The sequence below is a fragment of the Cricetulus griseus genome, chromosome 3 (genome assembly GCF_003668045.3).
Source record: "Cricetulus griseus strain 17A/GY chromosome 3, alternate assembly CriGri-PICRH-1.0, whole genome shotgun sequence".
Classification (NCBI taxonomy): Eukaryota; Metazoa; Chordata; class Mammalia; order Rodentia; family Cricetidae; genus Cricetulus; species Cricetulus griseus.
In genome coordinates this window covers 36200300-36221871 of record NC_048596.1, presented here as the reverse complement: position 1 = coordinate 36221871, position 21572 = coordinate 36200300, and the positions used below count along the sequence as shown (strand labels likewise).

General features: G+C 42.0%; 1 protein-coding gene across 2 annotated transcripts in view; it reads left to right on the top strand.

Annotated features, from left to right (window-relative positions):
* The window catches only part of Dock8 (dedicator of cytokinesis 8), a 197814-nt gene that overhangs the window by 71055 nt on the left and 105187 nt on the right, over positions 1–21572 (top strand). For both annotated transcript variants that reach the window (XM_027406492.2, XM_027406491.2), the window contains exons 5-12: positions 77–200; positions 1812–2024; positions 7920–8005; positions 13150–13216; positions 13850–13999; positions 18215–18295; positions 19361–19520; positions 21162–21298. In XM_027406492.2, the coding sequence (XP_027262293.1) occupies positions 77–200; positions 1812–2024; positions 7920–8005; positions 13150–13216; positions 13850–13999; positions 18215–18295; positions 19361–19520; positions 21162–21298 (1018 nt within the window). The remainder of the gene's footprint in view (positions 1–76; positions 201–1811; positions 2025–7919; positions 8006–13149; positions 13217–13849; positions 14000–18214; positions 18296–19360; positions 19521–21161; positions 21299–21572) is intronic.

Below are 21572 nucleotides of genomic sequence, written 5' to 3'. Positions count from 1 at the left end.
ATCTAATGCTTTGCCTCTTCCTCCCTCTCTCCTGCTCGCCATCTCCCTCCAAATCAAATCATATCAACAATGAAAGAAACCAAGGAAGCTCAGAGTTTTGCAGCTTTAAGAAAACTGGATCACGGAGAGATTTTCACAAGACTCTTCAGAAACAGACTTTTGAGTCAGAAACTCTGGAGTGCAGTGAACCGGCCGCTCAGGTATTTCCTATCAACAAACATGGTTACCAGGTGACAGGTTAGCTCTTTCCAAAGCAGGCTGTCAATTTAAAAAAACAACAACAACAAAAAAACTAGAATATATGTAAGACTCGTAGAACATCCAAGTAGGAGGAACTCTACTGTCTGAGTCAGTGACCATTTTCCTCAAACTGGTTTGTAGCTGCAGAAATAGGTATTCAAATAGAAACCCCAAAGCACAGTGATTAAGATGGAAAAAGTGAAGGAAGGGCCTGTAGTTGGGGGAGGGACCTATGGGGGCCCCTCCCTGGTAGAGCCAGGGTGATTCAAAGCCTTCACTGTCAGATTGCCTAACATTTCTTATTGATCCCCTCACAACACCTCCCTGTCCCCAGGCCCTATCATTAACCTTTCTGGGTTCTAGTTTTCTTCTTCCCTGAAAACCAAGGATGGTACTAAGTATCTCATGAGGTTACTTGAGGAGTGAGTGAGTCAGAAGATTTTGAACAATGTCAGTTTCACTTATGCCACGTATGCCAACAAGCCCAGTACACAATAAATGCTGGCTACTGTTATTGCTGTTGCCATTATTTTCATAAAATTGCTACATTATGATTCAATGCTGTATACACCCATGAACACAGAAGCATTACTCCCAGTAGCTGAAAGATGGAAGTAATCCAGGTATCCACTGTGGAAGAGTGGAGCATCAAATGTGGTTGCCTGGCAACTGGGGAGGGATGGGGAGTTACTGTTTAGTGGGTGTAGAGTTTCAGTTTTGCAGAGTCATGAAGATGGACAATGAGGCTAGTTGTATTATAAAATAAATGTACTTAACTCTACCAAAAGATGACTGAGATGATGTATTTTACACTAATTGTGTTTTACAACAGAAATGTGAACAATAGAGCCATGATCCAAACATGTTGGTGTGCTAGTCCATTGGGCTCATGTGTAGGTGAGAAGACAAACAGGCGAATGAGTTCCCACTGCAGCTGTAAGCTGTTGCTTGAGTAGCCCATGCAGTTTTTCTTTGTTGGTGCTTGCTCCTATAGTCATTACTAAAGTCCTGTGGTTACTTGTGTGGGGCACCCAGCCTCACACTGGCTCTGCTGTAGTGACTAAGTATACCCCTAATCCCATATATCTGTATTTGTAAACTTAACATTCAGGTTTTGAGTGTCTATGCGTTTTTTGAAGGCTCTTAAGAGTTCATCTTATTTTCTAGCCTTAAATCCCAAGCTCTGAAATTGACTAAGTTCGAAGTCTAGTCTCTTTGTCCCAACTCTGTTTGGCTCTGAGCTGAGATGTGAGTGTGGTTCCCAAGAGACTCAGCTTCAGCCAACAACTACTAGGAGCACAATGTTGTTTCAAATCCTTGCTCAGGACTGGCTTGTCTACCTGATGAATAATGGCATGCTTCCAAGGAAAGAGCACCTTACTTCAGGATAGTCAGGAAGACAAGACCAGTTGTGTCAAGTCCTTAGTTTGTTCAAAACAAAACAAAACAAAAAAACCTTCTTGAGACCTGAGATTCTATAGACCCCACTAGAGCAGTCTTGAATTGCCCCTGAGCCTAGTTCTCATGTGTGCCCCTAGACCCTCATGAAAGTCAATTGTTTTCTCTAACAGACAGGACCCCGTCAGTTAAAAGTGCTGTGTGATGTGTCTGAGAAGGGCCCCCTCACTACTTGTGACTTCGACCTCCGCAGCCTGCAGCCTGATGAGCGGCTAGAAAACCTGCTGCAGCTTCTCAGTGCTGAGGACTTTGAGAAGAAGAAAGAGGAGGCCCGCAAGACCAATCGACCAGCTGAGCTCTTTGCCCTGTATCCATCTGTGGACGAGGTGGGTGCGGGTTTCCATAGGCAAGAATATTGGCGACAACAAAAAACTGAAGCATTTTTCTGCTCTCTGCCCCTGCAGAGAACTGTGTGAATGTCAGGGTGTCAGGGTGCTCACTGTTTTTCACAGAGCTGCTTGCTGATCATTATACTGATGGGATTCTTACAACAATAACTAGAAATAGCACTTAATCCTCTAAACATTTCAAGGGTCTGTGTACAGAGTCCCGCTCAGAGCCAACCATCCAATTACCTGGGGGTGTGTTTCACTACTAATCCATCAGAAACACACACATTACTTAAAAGCTTGGTGTTAAGAACCCTCCCTCCCCCATCCCCCCAGTGGCCCAGATGAGCACATGAAAACACCTGCTTTGAACATACTCTGGGCAGAGATAATCACAGCCATGCTCCCTGTGTGTGAAGCTTTAGAATCCTGTTTTCCCACCTTTTTATTTAATCAAGTTCACTCTTTATTTACTGAAGTTGGCCCAGAGCAATTTAGACGTTGCCTGGAGTCACTTTGGATGACATGAGAGGTAGCCATCCTTGGAGCCTTATGTGTTTTGGCTCCTTGTTTTGTGTGAGGTTTTCAGCCTTTACCATTGCATGTCAGGTTCCCTACACTTCCAGGTCTTGCCAGAACAGCCAGCTGCTCTATCTCTGCTGTTCAAGTTTTATAGAAAGTTCAGTTGCAAGAACTAAGACCTAGGGGCTGGCGAGGTGGCTCAGTAGACAGAGTGCTTGCTCTGCAAGCCTGCAGACCCGAGTTTGATCCCTAGAATTGGCATAAAAGTGGTAGGAGAGAACTGACCCCACAAAGTTGTCCTCTGACCTCTACATACCCATTGTGGCACACACGTGCCCAGGTGTACACATACAAACATGCACACACAAATAGTAAAAATGAATAAGATTTGGGGAAATTTTGTATAAAAAAAAATAATGCACCTGTCTATGGATGTAAATCTTTGAGATTTGGTTCCCGGACCAAGCAAGCTATCAGAAAGCCTGACCTGTCCCTGTGCAGTGCTGCTCCTGTGACCCAGCCTTCTCTGATTCACTTCCCACAGGTCTGTGGGAGGGGGGCAGGGACAACACGAAGCAACAGGAAGGAGATGCAGCATCAAGTTTACTGTGGCAATGTCAGACAGGACAGTGACCTGCTCATCATCCAGCCCCACCCTTAGGAGTATGTAAGGGGAAGTGTCCCTCAAGTCCTTAGAATTCCTTGCCAGTCACATTTCTGATCCCCACCAGCCAACACAGCGGCTTACATTCAGGTCCCTCAGTTGCTCCTCTCTTCTGTCTTTGTTTTCCTATCATCTTGGTTTCTTGTTTTTTTGTTTGTTGGTTTTGGTTTTTTGAGGCAGGGTTTCTCTGTGGCTTTGGAGGCTGTCCTGGAACTAGTTCTTGTAGACCAGGCTGGTCTCGAATTCACAGTGATCCCGAGTGCTGGGACTAAAGGCTTGTACCACCACCGCCCGGCTCATCTTGGTTTCTTATCTACTTATCTTAGTTGCAGTTTTGTCTGGAGCTTCAAATCATATGAAGCAGATTAAAAGTAAATATCTTGGGACCAGAAAGAGGGAGTAGTGGGCAATGGTACACATCACCAAGACAGATGACCAGAGTTCGATCCCCAGAACCCACATTATACAGTGAGAGAACCAATTCCAGAAGGTTATTCTCTGGCCTCCACCAGCTCCCACCCCCGGCCCACACAAATATATAAATAAATGGAAAAAATGGAGAGCAATCTGACACATTGAGAAAAGGATTGCTCTCCTTTAAATAAGTCAGTGAGTGTCCTGGGGCTGGGGAGATGGCTCAGTGGGGAAAGTGCTTGCTGCCCAGCGCCTGCATAAACACTGGACATGTGGTATATATCCATAACTCCAGCCCTGGGCAGAAATAGAGGCTTCTGGGGGCTCTGCCAATCTAACTGAAATGATGAGTCCAGGTTCAGTGTGAGACTTTCACTCAAAATAAGGTATTAAGGAAGAAACCTAATGAGGACTTATGGCTCACATGGCCAAGTACACACACCTATACACGCGTGTGCCAGCACACACACACACTCACACACACACACACACACACTCACACACACACACACACACACACACACTCACACCACACACACACACACACACACACACACACACTCACACACACACACACACACACACACACACACACACACATGAAATATCTTTCGTATATGGGGCATGTAAAAACTGTTTCATAGAAAATAGAAAGGAAATAACTAAGACCTGTGGTTGGACAGATAGGAGAGAAAGATTGATCAAAAGAGACAAAGTTTCAGTTAAACTGGAGCACTGGATTTTACTGTATGATGAACACAATTAATGATAAGGTAGTGTATATTAAGTTGTTCATAAAAATAGACTTAAGTTTCTTACCACCAAACAAAAAGAAAATTTGGCAAAGTAATGTATACAAATCTTCCTACAATGAATGCATAAAACATCCCATTTTATCCCATAAGAATAAATTTATTATCACTTTTAAGTATTTTTTAAAAATAAATTAGGAAGAATGTGGGCAATATTACCATTGCCATATTTTGAATTAGAAACTAAGGAAGAAACATTTAAGCATCATGTTCAAGATTCAGCAGGTGAAGTAAACTAAAAGCGGGGGCCCTAACAATGTTTATGTTGGCTTACATGCCTGTATATGATGACCCAGTCACTAGCACATACCACTGAAACACAGACATGTTTTAAAAGTCAGTTTTTCTAACTTTTCAACTTTTATTCACCACATTAAGACTAAAATATGAGATTTGTCAAAAAATATTAAATCTGACGGGTGTGGCCTTTACTTTCTCCCTTTTCTGTTTATTTCTGTGATGGGGATGCCAAATGTAACATAAGAGACTAAAGTGGTGGGCAGTGGGGTACACACCTTTAATCCCAGAAGGCAGAGGCAGGCAGATCTCTGTGAGTTCAAAACCAGCCTGGTCTAGGACAGCTAGGATGTAACCCTGCAAACCAGAGAGAGAGAGGCTAAAGGGGACATCAGATGAGAGAAGAAAGTACAGGAAGGGACAGGATGAGTCAGACATTCACCATCAGAGTCTCCCTGGATTGAATAGGAGGATTTCCAGTCTGACTTGACTCAGAGAATGAACCATAAACTGTTTTTGAAGGATCTTTGTTTTATGGTTTTTGAGACAATGCAGAAATTCAGATGGGTGCTGAACGTTCTTTCTTAGCTCAGGTCCCAGTGACCTGCTTTTATTGAGTGGAGAGGAATGCTGTGTAATTACCATGGCAGCTACTTGTAAACTGGAATGTGTAAAATGCTTGAGAGCCTCTACACCCACCCTTTATTATTTGAAGTTGTTCTCAAAGAAATCATGTTTGTGCTTGTTGTTTGAACCTTAGCCAAGAAAGTCCCGTGGAACAGAGGTGAATTCTGTTTGCTCTAAAAGGATTATAAATGCTGATTTTTTTAATAGAACACTAATAAGATTATTTTATGTTACTACTATTTTGTTTCCAAATAAAGAACATTAGAAGGGCAAATCCTTTTGTTGAAATTTTAAGAGTCTGTAGAAAAGACCAAAGTGGGATTCAGCTGCCAAGTTTTCACCGTGCAAGCCCTTTCCTGGGTCAGACTCTTCCTGTAATGGGCATCTTCTGTGTCAATCCCCAGGAAAGATTCCCTCCTTCCACTCCACATCACGGAGGAGTTGACTGCCATCTCTTGGTTACAAGTGATGGAACCCAACTAAAAAACACTTTAAAAAGAGGAGGCTGTACTCACGGACTCTCATAACCAAATCCTAGGGAGCCAAATGTGGAGTTGGCTGCTGGATCCATGGGATCAATAAATGGAAGACTATCATGCTTTCCCTCTTCCTCCTTCTCTTCTCTTCTCTTTTACACACACTCACACACACACACACACACACACACACACACACACACACACAAACACACACATACACTTGTATATACATACATACACCTAAACATACACACATACACAATCACACTCAAACTCATGCACACATATACACATACATACAATACATACAAACATATAAACACACACATACACCTTTACATACACATACAGAAACACACATAAACTTGTATACACATACATATATACACATAAACCTCATACGTGTAAATACACACATAAATACACATACATACACATATGTACATACACATATATGTATACATAAACACAAAGAGACACATATATAAACACACACATGCACCTATACTATACACACACATGCACCTATACTGTACACACACATACACCTATACATACACATAAACAAACACAAACATACAAACTCATATATACAGACATACACATAAACCATATACATGTATATACACACATAGGCACATACATAGGCGTACACACATGTTTTTACACACATAGATACATATAAATACATCTCAGAAAGATGAAAACCTCAGGAATCCACTAAAGCATCCCATTTCTTCCTTGTGCGACTGGGGTTTTTATCTCCTGTTTCTGATAAATGTGAAGCCTCAGTAAATTCAGATACAGGAAGCCTAGGAAATGCATTCTCTAAAAGTAAAGCATGAATATGAACCTTGTTTAGATCCTGATTTAACAAACTGATGCAAAATATTTAGTGACAGTAAGAAATTGTAGTTAGTTTTTAGGTCATTGTTATTATTGATATTTTAAAAAGTCCCATGTGTACTAAAATACTTGCAGATGAAACTATATGTGTGGGAACTTGCTTTTTTAAAAAAATGATATAATTTTATTTTATTTATTTATTATGTATACAACATTCTGCTTCCATGCGTATCTGCACACCAGAAGAGGGCACCAGATCTCATAACAGGTGGTTGTGAACCACCATGTGGTTGCTGGAAATTGAGCTCAGGACCTCTGGAAGAGTAGTCGGTGCTCTTAACCTCTGAGCCATCTCTCCAACCCTGGGAACTTGCTTTTAAATAATTCAGTATTAAGCGTGGGGAACTGCCAAGGGAGGATATAGACAAAACAGGTGGCCTGAGCCGAAGTTGGCACCACGTGTGCATAAACAGTGGTTCACTTTATAACTCTATCTACTTCAACATATATTTAAATTTTCCTCAACTGGAGCTCATTTCAAAGAAGATTCTGAAAGTTGTAATTCAAACCAAAGCCACTGTTAGAAATACATAACTGATATCTTTTCTAGTAAGTGGGTCTTCCCTGCACATGTATCTGCTCCGGGAATCTTGAAAGTCCCAGCTGGTCTTCAGAGGCCCCGCTCCTCTGAAGGGAAGTCAGCGGTTCCAGGATGCCACCTGGGCCCTCAGCGATGGGAGCTATGGGGTGGGGAGGGAGGGTGGAGCTATGGGGAGTTTACCACTTGGATTATCCCACCAAACTGGGTACAGAGTTACCATGAAGTGACACACAGTACACAAGCAGGCACCCCAACAAACACATGGAGTAAATATAAGTTTAAAAGAAAATCTGGAAAGAGAAGTGTTCTGAAGGTGTATTTGGAGCTTCAGAGGGGGAAACAGGCTAGAGCTGTACATTTTTGCAATGCAGCCTGGTAGAAGTTCCTGGTCCACAGCTATGTTTGTAGTTCCTTCCTTCCTTCCTCCCCAGTCTCTTTCTCTTAGATGCTCACGTGCTCCATTTCCGAGAGGATGGATGCTTACTGTATGTACATGCTGGCTTTGAACGTTGATGCACGGATGGCAAACTCCTCTCTCTCTCTCTCTCTCTCTCTCTCTCTCTCTTGAATTATTCTGCCATTAGAAATAAGGCAGGAACAAGGAGGGCAACCCTTCCTCTCGGGCTTTACTGCAATCACAAAGCCCCGTGGAAAGTTGCTAAGGATTTCTTTACTGTGTGATCATAACAGGAGGATGCTGTGGAAATACGTCCAGTGCCGGAATGTCCCAAGGAACATCTGGGCAACAGAATACTGGTCAAAGTGCTGACTCTGAAGTGAGTACCAAACACACTGTACTGATGTCCACCTTGCTTTTTAGATAAAACTATGCCAGAATCATCAGCCCTCCTCGGGAAGATTCTCCCAGCATCTTTTCAGTAGAAGGGAGCATTGAGCTAATAGAAAGAGTAGAGCGTAGAGTTGACTAGATCTGGATTCTATTTGTGCCAAACCTTTAACAACCAATTTTCTATGATATGTAGCAAACGCAGGTGTCTAGAAAAGTTAGGCATAGAAGGTAATTGTTAATTTTCCTAGATTAAGAAAAACAACTATAGGTTGGAGCTGTAACTAGGTGGTAGAGTACTTTCCTGGCATGTGTAAATTTGAGCTCCTCAGTTTGATCCCTGTCTTAAGTTGGGTTACTGTGGCTTTGATGAAACACCGCAACCAAAAGCAAATTGACAAGGAAGGGATTTATTTGGTTTATGCTTCCACATCTATAGTCCATCACTGAAGAAGTCAGGGAAGGAACACAAACAGGGCGGGATCATAGAGGCAGGGGCTGATGCAGAGGCCACAGAGGAGTGCTGCTCACCAGCTTGCTCTCCATGATTTGCTTGGCCTTCTTTCCAGGACCACCTGCCAAGGGGTGGCCTCAACCATGACGTGCTGGGCCCTCCCCCATCAATCACTAATTAAGAAAATGCTCTACAGACTTGCCTGCAGCCCAATCTTAGGAAGACATTTTCTCAGTTTGGGTTCCCTCCTTTCAGTCTTTGTCAAGTTGACATAAAATTAGCCAGCACAATTCCCTAACACCACAATAAATGAAGCCAGCAGTGCTCCAGAATCAGTTCATGTTTGCTCATAAACTCTTGACAATGCACGCACACGCACGTGCACACACACACACACACACACACACACACACACACACACACACACACATAAAATTAAAATTAAATTATTTTAATTTATTAAAATATTAAAATATTAAATATTGACATATTAAAATATTGTCTTCATTATAAAATGTACGTAAGTGAGAAAATGTAAAGAATGAAGTAAGTGAAATACGGTATTACTTCCTTCATGCACCCCAGCACATTGCTGTGTGCTCCCCAAGAGTGCCTGCAAGCTGCTCTTCCTCCCTGCAGACTTTAGAGATGAGCTTTTCTACTTCTCACATCACAGGCCTTTTTGTAAATATGGGAGGTATTTACCTCAGTGGTAGACAATGTCCTTAGCATATGCAAGGCCCTGGTTTCCTGCTGAGGAGAGTACATAAGCCAAGCATTTTTCACACACAGTAAGGCCATCTATCTCATAGTCATCGTGAGGCTCACTTCCATAGTTCCCAGTTTGTAAATGGACATTGGGATTCTGTGTTTCCACCCCGTCATCTTCTCTGGGAATTTGGTTCTTTCTTTAAAAAATGAAGCTATTAGACCAGGTGACCTACCCTGTGATTCTGATGTTTCGTCTCTCGGGTTCTGTCCCTCGGCTCATGCACTGATTGACCAGTGCTGGCTTTGTTGTATCCCCTTTCACTTTAGCCAATTCCTCGGGGTGGGTGTCAGAGCCTTTTGTCTGCACATTCACCCCCATGGTATACTTGTGTTCAGGAAGTCTGCACTACTCTCTGCCACACTCACCCCCACGATACACTCAGTCATGCTATACTTTTAGATGCTGTGAGTTTGTCTCTGGGACTAGAGGAACTTCCTCCAAGGACGATTGTCACCAAGTCTTCCAGACCTATCTAGTACATAAACCACAGCAGCTGTTCTGACAGGTTGGGAAACTTGTCCTGCTGAGCTAGACATGAATTATTTAAAAAACATGGAGTCACTTGAGTTTCTTTAATGAGAATTTTCAAGCCAGTTTCTAATGTTTTCCCAGGTCCTAAAGGAGAAATTAAATAGATTAGGTAGAACTGATATGAGTAGCCAATGTCCTTGGCCTGTTCAAGTGATTTAAGTGGCGTTCATATTTGTACACCCTTGAGAGAAGAGACAAATCAAAGAAATGATCCTAACTATAAACTGGATTTTAAAAAAGAAATTTTAAATTTGAAAGTATGAATAGTAAAACTAACAACAGTATAGAAGACACTTTACCATTGATGTTGATATGTGAAATTCTGTCTACAATACCATGGAGTTTATTAGCTAGGAAATTTCTAAAAAAGTTTTCATCTCTGTCATCATTCCCACTTTCCTTTTGGAAGCAGATAAAGCCTCAAGGACAGAGAAAAAAGAATTGCAGTGGTGTCAATTCTGCAAATTCTGAGTAGCAAGAAAAAAAGTGACTATGGAATATTTTTCTGTTTTGTATTTTGATGTTTTTCTGTCATCTTAGCGACTGCACATGAATCTACTGATATTTTAATTATCATCTGCCACCCCATGGCCCCTCTGTCAGCGCCCTGCAGGCCACTCAGGCTGAGGCCTGGAAGGGCTTTTGTCCTGCAGCCCTGGCTTTGCTGTGACCATAATTTGTAGGTTTAAATTAAGTGTCTATCATTCTACTTATGAATAGACTCAGAAGTCAAAGGCTGGGGTGAAAACCTGCTAGCTCTGAGAGGCTAAGTAGCAACTAGCTGACCTTGCTTTTTGGCCAGAGGCACTGAAAAAACACATCTCTTTCCTCATCCCCAAAACCAAGAGGAAGCTCTCCACCATTTCCTTCCTGTTTGTCTTCTCTATCCAAATTTCTGGCTTTTCTATGACCAATTCTGGTTAGCCAGTTGCTGGCTCTGCCCCCTGATTCAAGGTTTAACTTTATTGGGCAGTCTTGGGAGTGTCAGAGTTTGATCAAAGTATCCCACAACAGTATTTCAGGCAGGGGAATCTTTTAGTTTAAAATTTAATACCCTCATACACAAAGTGACCTCCATTCAGAGGACTCTCTTTGGCATCAGAACATTAATGTACACTGAATACTGTCAGGGAGTGGTCTTAATGCAGGCCTCCCATAGCCATCTCCCAGAAGGGATTCTGCTTCAGCAGGTCCCGGAGGGACCCAGAACTCCTGCATGGTTGCCTCAGATACTGGTGTCTGAGGACCACACCTGGAAAAACAATGCAGGAAAAGCCTTTGCCTTGCAACCTGCCTCTGAAGTTCCTAGCTGGGTGAGCTTTGCCAGGTCACTTCATACCTCTGCACCTCCCTTCCCTGTAGAACAGGAGTGTGAAGAGGAAAGGGGCTGGCATGTGTGAGGAGCACTCTCCCCTGGACCACAAGAACCTAACACTCAGTACCCATCTAACTATCACACAGCAGTGCTCAGAACCTTAGCATATCACACAGTACATGGTTAAAATACAGGAGGTATGGAGAACCACCGCACAGCAAACCCTCAATTAAAGTTCTATTTGCTGCCTGGCATGTGGGCTCAGCTTGTAATCCCAGCACTAAAAAGACAAAGGCAGGGGGATCACACTAGTCTCTAGTGCCAGCCTGAGCTACAAAACAAAACCCCCATCTCAAAAAACTGAAAAAAGGAAAAAAATGCTATTTTTCTGACAAGAGAAAGAATGATAATAGGTATTTGCAGTGTGTGCGACCAATGTAAGTAACAAAATCCACCATTTTTGATGTGTAGTTCAGTGGTGTTGAGTGCAAGATTGTTGTACAACTATCACCATCCATGCACAGAGTAAGAGGCTAATGGAGTAAGGGGTTGTGATTTCTAAGAAGGGAGAAGGGGTGTTAGTACATAAAACTACATTTGTGTGGCTGGTTAAGCTAGAAGCTTATAATTGATAAATGTAGAAAAAAGGGGAAGAGACACTGTAGCTTTGTGCTTTCTGCGCACTGGCTTTTGCTTTAGCTTTCAAGGGTGGCTGGGAATACAGTGTCACAGTAGCCATGGCAACTGACCTCAGCTGGAGAAGGAAACTGGGTGGCATTTGATCCATATTAGCATTTTCAGCAAATGTTCACTGGTTAAACGGGACTTTTCAGTGCTGTATCCAAGGGAAAAGCTAAGGCTATGTAGTATAAGATTCGGAGGCTGCTGCTTCCAGCCTCAGGGTAAGCAGTGGGGCGCTCTTTACTACTGATACCCGAATGAGAAGAAATTCTTTTCTCTGGGACCTTTTTGAGAAGACAAAGCATGCAGTATATATATTCTATATATCAAGATTACACAGCCAAATGAAGAGTCATCCTCTTTACTTCCCATAGATATATGTGCCCAGAAGATGGAATATTTTCATGAGATGAACACATACACACACACACACACACACACACACACACACACACACACACACACACACGTGGGAATCACCCAAAGCTATTATTCATAGGGAAGAGATGAAGTGACTCGTGAGAGAAATTGCAGACAGGATCAACTGATTTCTACAGTCAGTGACTCCACAGCCTTGCCAGGTGGAGTTTGCTATCACTGTGTAGTAGGTTGGCCTGTTGAACATGAGTTATCCTACTGTATTTCTCGAGGCCTTTGGTACTTTTTAACTATCTAAAAAGTCTTATTCCTTAGAATTGAATAGTAGACCTTTGGAGCATTTTATTTATATTTTAATTATGTGTACATGTTGGGGAGGAGGGTATGTGCGTAAGAGGGCAGTTACCTGCAGAGTGGAGAAGAGGGTGTCAGATCTTCTGGAACTGGAATTATAGGAATTTGTGAGTTTCCTGTTGTTGATTCTGGAAATCAAACTAGGTGTCTCTACAGGAGCAGTGCTTGCTTTTAACTGCTGAGCCATCTTTCCATCTCCCAAATAGTGAGATTTAATATCAACACAAGCAAGTCCATTGCCTGTGAGATAGAGACTATTCTTTAAAGAAATAACAGCTACAATAGGAGTAAGTACTGTTGGGGCTGGGGTGTAGGTTCGTGGCAGACTACTTGTCTGGCATTTATGAGTCCCCAGCATGACGTGCATATGAAGTAGTGTTTTGGATTAGACCAGAATTCCATTCAACTCACTCTCTTGCTGTACCACCACCAAGCTCTCCACCATGACCTCAAATGATCTGGAATTTTCCATTGACTTCTCATAATTTCCCCATTAGTATCCTTGTGTCTCTCGCATTGGCGGGGTTATCCCTATATTTCTGGAATCATGTTCACGTTTTTTAATGATTTTATATGTTCATGCACTTTTAGAACATTCACACTTATCCAGGCTAGAACCATATTGATTTTTCTCTCTCTCTCTGACAGGTTTGAGATTGAAATTGAGCCTCTGTTTGCCAGTATTGCCCTCTATGATGTTAAAGAAAGAAAAAAGGTATGAAAATAAAATCTTTGGGTTCATGTTTCAACCTCGCTTTTGTGTAGCAATAAAGCATATCAAGTGTGTGTGTTTGTGTGTAGGGGTGTGTGCTGCATGGGTGAGTGTGTATGTGTATTTGTGGGTGTGTACACATATATGTACGTGTGTGAGGCTGATCGTTGATGTGAGAACCACTCATCTGTCTCCAGTGTCTCATCCATGAATAGTTTTCCCTGTTACCCCAATTTTCTTATACTTTCTAGAACTTTAGAACTTCCATGGTGCTTCTGTACATGAGTGTAGTGGCTTAATTTGCTTTTACTCTAGTTTGTTGTGTGTTAGTTTTTCCCTCACCTTGATTGTAAACAGGCAGAGGCTGTGTTTTCCTCCTGTTCAAGGCAGTACCTTGCACATCACTAATACACAGGAAATATTGGTGAGTTAATAAAAATTATTTTCTCAAATGGCTCCAGGCTATATTGAAGTTGTAACAAAATACCAGACTTTCTAGCAGCCACTAGCCATACACCATATTCACAGTTGTGCTTCTTTGAGCAAATTTTCCCAGAGACTCTTCATGCTTGTAGCGATTTTAGACCAAGAACACAACAGTTCTAACTTACTGTTCCCTTTGCTGCTTATTTACAGATCTCGGAAAATTTCCACTGTGACCTGAACTCTGACCAGTTCAAAGGGTTCCTGCGAGCTCACACCCCCTCAGTCGACCCATCGAGTCAGGCGAGGTCTGCAGTGTTCTCAGTCACCTACCCATCCTCAGACATCTACCTGGTTGTCAAGGTAATTACACACCATCCAAGCAGCATGATCTGACATTGGTGTTGTCTGATTCAACAAAGCTGAAAGAAGCCACAAACAGGCCTGTGTGTCCTCTGTGATGTTTAGGTTGTTTTATTCTCAGCAATACTTCCCTTTCCACTAACTAGGGGTTGGAGGCCCTACAGTCCTTGGTTGTGGTCCTTATTGGGCAGTCAGAAACTGTATGGCCTGCTGTGACTCAGACTTTCTGAGACTGAGTTCGTCATCTGTGCTGTAAGGATGATGAGACTGACCTCCAGGAGTTGTCACAATTACAGATAAAGCCTGGCCCTTCCTAACTAAGGAGGTCACCTTCAGCTGTCCTGATGTGGAAGGTTGCCATGGTGAGAGGAACAAAAGCTCTCAGATAGTCTCACGGTGGTGTTAGCATGTTTCTCTAGGACCCACAGGACAGCAATCCCCAATCTAGCCTTGGATAGACAACTTGAGATGTGGCTGCACTTTCTGCCCTTCACTCTCTGTTATCACAGGGCATGTGTCCAGTGATCAAAATCTGTGGGTCCTTTATAAATAAGCTTCACAAAATAAATAGACTACACTTCACTGGAGACTGTCCATGGACGGAGATTTTCGAAGACCAGAGCTTTTTCTTTACGTGTTAAAGTCATTAGTTTGAATCTGACAGCAAACATTCAACAACCTCCAGCCAAATAAGTGCACTTAGTGACTCTCTAAGACAAAGATCTGTAAACAGTTCTAAACAGGTAAACACAGGTGTCTGATCTCATGAACCATCAGACTTCTTTGTTTGGGACATTTAACTTGGTATCCTGTACCTGTACCACTTGGATTCCCATGTGGTCTAATAGTAGTGGATTACAGATTCCAAACAATTCAGGTAACTTGGAGAGTACTTCCTTTATATTATTTCACAAGGATGACTAAAGCTTGAAAGGACCTGTTTAAAGTTCTGGAAGTTTAAAATCCATGGCTAGGACTGGAAGGCATACCTCAGGGATCTCAGATCTCGGTAGCACTAGCCTAACAGGTACCAGGTCCTGGATTTCATCTGTAAGAACTGAAAAGGAAAATAAAATTATAAAATAAATCTTTTGCTAAGAATTTGTATCTGTTGCTTCTCACTGTGGTGCTTAATTCAACACACAGGGAAGCTTAATTTCAGCTCTGACTGCCCTGTTGTTAAATATACAGTTCTCTCAATGTGCAATCAACAAAACCACACTAATTCTAGAGCTAATTGTATTTCCAACTCTCCTTGATTTTTATTAGCCTACAATAATTAACTAATAATAGAAATGTGTTGGTCCCTACCACTGTGTATACATTTCTAATTTTTTTAATGTAGAGGTGTACTGACTTGACAGTAACAAACACATTCTAAGGTGTCTGGATATAATTAAGAAATTTAGACCTACACTGGAAAGCATTTTCAGCTTGGTGCCTCTTTGTCTTCTAAGACCATTGTTATAGCTGCCTTCCCTCTGATTCATAGTAAGTGGTCTTGTAATGTTTAGTCAGCCCAGGTAGATGTTGTGTGATAAAGAAAGGGCTTCTCACTTTATTTTTTATTTTTGTTCCCAAGATGAACATCAAGATCTCAAATAGATAAGGTCACCTAGTTCAGCTCTCACATAAATTACTGTGAGGGATTCTTTCAGGCTGAAAAGCTTAGTTCAGGATTTTGAGTGCATGAAAGGATTTGTTCTACAAGTGAGAATGGGTGTGAAGCTCAAGCTTTATAAAAAATGCTTAAAATTGATAAGGTAGACATTAAACCTGTCTCTCCTGGTTTAATGAGTATACTAGAAAGTAGCCTCCTAACCTTACCACTCTCAGCTGTTCCTAATGTGCTCCTCTGCTCATGCCTACACACATGAGGATTCATATATTCTAGTTCATGCATGCTTACCCATCAGCCAGGAAGGACCATGTATGAGGTGCTCAAATCAAACTGAAGTTCTCCTTATAAAGTCACCCTGGTCCAGTGCAGCAAGAGGGATAGTAGTTCCTGGTCCCCTCAGATCTAGACTCTCTTGGTTCTAGATTATGAGCAGCCTTTCTTTGGGTTTCAAATAAAGCCAAGGCATGTCCATTCCTTGCTGTAGAGTCCCAACTGAAGATTTCTTACCCAAGCCCTTTTCTTCTTCCAATCTCTATTCTTTCTTTTCCCCATTCCTACCTTCCTTTATTCCCTTGGGGCTGGGTATGGACTTCATAGCCTTGTACATGGAAAGTAAGTGCTGTGCCACTGGGCTCCAATCCCAGTGGAGTCCAACCCTGAAAGAGTCTTAATCTCTACTCAAGATTTATTTTAAAAACCATGTGTTTTGTTGTTGTTGTTTCTGCTATTGTTATTTGGTTTGGTTTTTCGACACAGTGTTTCTCTGTGTAGCCTTGGCTGTCCTAGAACTTGTTCTGTAGACCAGGCTGACATTGAATTCATAGTGATCCACCTGCCTCTGCCTGCTGAGTGCTGGGATTAAAGGTGTGTTCTACTACCACCAGACAAGACCATGTTTTTGTTTTGTTGTTGTTGTTGTTGTTGTTGTTGCTGTTGAATTCACGGAAAAATTAACCTATCTTCAGTTTGTTCTGCAGAGTTTGGGGGGGAAAGGAGCCATGTTTATTGTGTTCATAGCTACTCCCCAGCAGCTACCACAATACACACTTTTTGAATGAATAATGATGGGATGAATGCTGGTGATCTGGAACACTGGTCAGTTTCTGACTCAAGCCCTTTCCGCCCATGTTTCCAGTGTGCTTCATTTCTCAGGGCCAACCTTCTCTTGTGCCACTGGCAATGGGATGAGCTTTTAAACCTCTTTTGTAAAAAGAGACTTTCTGCTGCGACAAACCCCTGAAGTCACTGTCCATTGAGCAGCTCTGTGCCACTTCTTTTGAAACACCATTGAACATACCTCCATCAGTAGGATATTCAGATTCAAGTAGTTTCTGCCTCACTTACAATGGTGTCTATTAAGAATGTGTGCCCATGGCCTATGTTGAACAGATTTCTTCTTCAGGAATCTAAACTAATGACGTGGGCTCATAGAGCTAAGTCTTAGCACCTAAGTTCACTTAGATTTTCTTTGAGTAAAGAATTAGAACATCTCAAAATTTCCCCCTTCTTTCCCCTAAATGTGGTGCCCATATTTATGACAATTGATTGTCAGCTCCTTAATGTGAGTCAAAATGGAAGTAGACGCTTGATAGGACCAGCACTCATTAGCAGAATAAGAAGACACACATCTCGAGCGGGGGTGGTGGTGCACACCTTTAATCCCAGCACTCGGGAGGCAGAGGCAGGTGTATCTCTGTGAGTTGGAGACCAGCCTGCTCTACAAGAGCTAGTTCCAGGACAGCCTCCAAAACTACAGAGAAACCCTGTCTTTGAAAACAAACAAACAAACAAACAAAAGAAAACACACATTTTAAGGCATTTCCTTCTGTCTATCAAATCTAGAGAAGCAGCCCTAACAGGAAATACAAGGAGCACAATTATAGATGATTTATTCTGTTCATTTATTCATTTTGTGGAATGTTTTAGTTCCCAGCCTGGCTTTTACAGAGACCATATCTCTTTTATACTTTGTAAGCAACAATAAAGAAAATAAGCTTATTACTTCCTACGTGTGTCTCCTGGGCTTTGTTTTATAAAATAACTTTTATTGCATTTTTATTGTAGATATACACATGTTTATTGTTTTAAAATAGAAACTTCTTATCAGCAATAGGAAGAAAATACAAAACACACATATTCCTATCATATAAAAATTTATTATCATATTATCATTTGCTGTTACCATCTTTTTAATATATCTTGTTCCTTTTTTTTCTCCTCTGAAACTCTGTGGTAGTCTCCATACTACACACACACACACACACACACACACACACACACACACACACACGTACACGTACATACTGGTGTTTTGAGACAGGGTTTCTCTGTGTAACCCTGGCTGTCCTGGAACTTGCTCTGTAGACCAGGCTGCACTTGAACTCTGCCTGCCTCTGCCTTCTGAGTGCTGAGATTAAAGGTATATATCACCAATATCCAGCTCCACACTGTATTTTTGTATATTAAAATCAGAAAGCATATATAAAATACTCTGTGTCATCAAATATTGTCATTAAAATAATTTTAAGGTAGCATAGATGCCATTATATGAATATAACACACTCACTTTGCTTTAATATTATTCTTGTTGCTAGATTGAAAAGGTCCTTCAGCAGGGGGAGATTGCAGACTGTGCAGAACCCTACATGGTCATCAAAGAAAGTGATGGTGGAAAGGTATGGTCATCTAAGTACTGGTGCCATCTTAGGATGAACAAATTTCCAAAAGTGTTCCTCAAAATAGTTAATGGCGGTATACTATTATCTTTTCCATTTGAAACACTAGTAAGTTGTATTTTCATCAAAGAGGAAAGAGAAACCAGTTACTGACCTGACAATAATTTTTTAAAGAAATATATGACTGAACACACTAATGATGCTGCATGCCAGTGTGGACTCAAGCTCAGACTGGGCTACACCTGTTGCCTTGGTTCCGAGGCTCTGGCTGCACACAGATTGGGAGCACTGCCAAGGCCCCACAAGAAGAAAAGGACAAGAGTTCCCCTGGTTTTCCTCAACAGCACAGGGTATTGTCTTGTTATCATGCACAGATTAGCAGATGGGGACCAGCTACAGCTTCTGCTCATCATAAATTAATTAGTACACAATAGGTCATAAAGCCAGGAATAGGACTTTTCCCCAGTACCAATTTGCAAAAGTTCCCAGGATGGTTTTTTTAAATGTAGCCTTTTAGAATCAGTCTTGTAAACTTCAAATAAAATTGATTGGACTAAACAAAGACAGATATTTGTGTTTTAAAATCTGTGAGTATGAATTTTGGGAGAACCCCTTAGAAGTATTGTCAACAACAATGACATTGTTGGGAATCTTTAAGGCTCGTTTTAGAATTGCAAGGCAGCTTTTGTGAGGTAGATTCTTTTGGGACTTTGATAGTTGACATACTAGCATTTCTTTCCCAAGTTTTTCTCAGGAGAATCCAGGTTATCTAGGTAAATGAAGCGTTTGTGTGTTGGCTGGTATGACAAGCCGAGGGCATGTCTTCATAGCAGAAAATACCATCTGCTAATTGATTGATGTCCCTTTAAAAATCTCTTCCTTCTGTAACCTTTGTTTCCTTGTCAGCTAGACTTTCAGCCTAGGCTGTTGTTTTCCTGTTGACTCACTATCACACCCCCACCCCGTCAGTGGTCAGTGTGGTTATTGTTGTCCCCATGCCAGGCAATTTACTTGGTGCTGATGTTTTGTTTCATCACAACGACAACTCTTACCATCTTCCTCCAGAGTAAAGAAAAGGTTGAAAAACTAAAACTTCAAGCTGAATCCTTCTGCCAACGTTTGGGGAAATACCGGATGCCCTTCGCCTGGGCCCCAATTAGCTTAGCAAGCTTCTTCAACGTCTCCACCCTTGAAAGGGAGAGCAATGACATGGAGACTGTGGTTGGTAAGATCTCCCATCTGCAACGGAAGTAGAGCCCCCCCCCCATATACCAGCTTTGTGGTTATCTGCTCATTAGTAAGGACTTCAGAGAACAAAAGAGTGTGGAGGTAGGTGGGAGGAAGATTGTAAATAGAACACTGAGCTTCTGATCAATCACTATGAGCATTTATGGAGCCTTAAATATACTTTTATATTAAGAACTTTGGGTGGAGTTTTTTTAAGGCTTTAAAAAGTTAATTTTCTGTAGTGACCCCGTCTCAAAACTTAAAATACTTGAAAATAACAAGGACAAGTGGTGAGCAGGCACAGTGTGTTAGACAAAGACACCATGGTTGGCTCCCACGCAGGAGAATGGACACAGTTTAAAACTTGGAAAAGCAAACCTCAGACTTCTCAGCAAAATTTCTGTTCTCCTACAGTTATTTTGCCAAGTACAATGAGAATAAGTACCAAAGATAACCAGTAATTACTGTTCTCATTTATTTCATCAGCTCTCCATAAATGTGACCCAGTTACTTCTACAGTTTAAGGGTGGAAGTGTCCGGGTGATATTAGTTTTCAGGTGAACCCATGCCCAATGCCTGTGGTGGAGTAGCTGTTTTCCTAAACCCCTTTGCATTCAGCAAATATTTGAGTCTACCTTGGGAAGTTTCCCACATTCCTTGGCTCTGCCACTTCTGAAATGTTGCCCTTTGCCGGGAGTGGAGGCCAGGGTGATCGTTACTGTTGCTACTCTCCTGGAGAGACTATTGCATAATCACCAGTCAAAACTCCTGCATTCTTTGCCATTGTCAGTACAAATCAGCCCTTCTGACCTTCACATCCAGTTTTTCTAATGCGGCTGTTCTACTTACTGACTTACTTGGAAGTGTGGGGAGTACAGAGGGCATGGCCTTCCCCGAGTAATCCGAGTAATCCCAGCAATCCCAGCAGAGGACTTGCCAAGATGTTAGCTAGGCCTAAGTCAGGGATAGTTTAACTTGAGCTGATTGCCCAACCCTGACTTGGTGTACTACATGGAGCTTAGGTAGCCAGTGCTGACCCTCACTCAGCTTCAGTGTGAGAATTTGACATAAGCAAACAGTCAAGAGCTGTGCACTCCAGGCAATGGACTATTTATAACAGAAACCCTAGACTTTGCAGAATAAAAGACACAAGATTTCAGGTTGGTTCTTCAGAAGAAACAAGATATAAGGGAACAATAATTGGAGAGCCTCAGCCCTGTCTAGTTTCCATTAGAAAGGTCAGTCGAGGCTCTTCTGTTACCTGGTCCACACTAGAACAGAGGCAAAGGAGATCCAGAATGTGCACAAGCTGGTTTGAGTCCCTAGCGCCTTCAGGGATGTGGGAGAATATGTACCCTCCCAGGGAATGCTAGGCAGACACTGGACTGACTCAACAGCCTAGCAGCAGACCTTCAACTGGTGAATTCCAGACTTTTGCAGGGTAACATCTGGCTATCTCTGTTCTCCTGCAGGAAGAACTTACCGTCATCTCCTCTAGTAAGAGTGTTAAGGACTTTAGGAGGGAGATTAATAAATGTTGAACCCTATATAGGTAAAATTGCATTCACAAGGATGGCTGGGGTCAGCAATAGCAGGTGTCTGTTCCAACATGTTAGAATGACAGTTGTTTTCCTTTAAGGGAGAAACTCTGTAGGTGAGCGAAGGAGTTTGTCCCAATCCAGGAGGCCTTCTGAGAGATCCCTCTCCTTGGAGGAAAATGGAGTTGGATCCAACTTCAAAACCACCACTTTGGCTACTAGTATCTTCTTCAAGCAGGTATTTGTGTTACAGTGCAGCTGAATTTGTCTTGTATTATCGAGAATGGTTACAGTTCAAAGGAGCAGTATAGTGGGTGATCAGAGAAGTTAATTAGTGTTATCTGCTCAGCTGTGCTGTTGCAGGGATTAGAGGACATGCAGATGTGCTCCTTGCCAGGCATCTGTCCCATGGTGGGCATGTAGAGGGCAGAGCTTACACCTGCCTTCCTTATTGAAGACAAAGGTGAAGACTATGAAGATACTTTTCCCATCTTGGTATCTCTGAAGAAGGA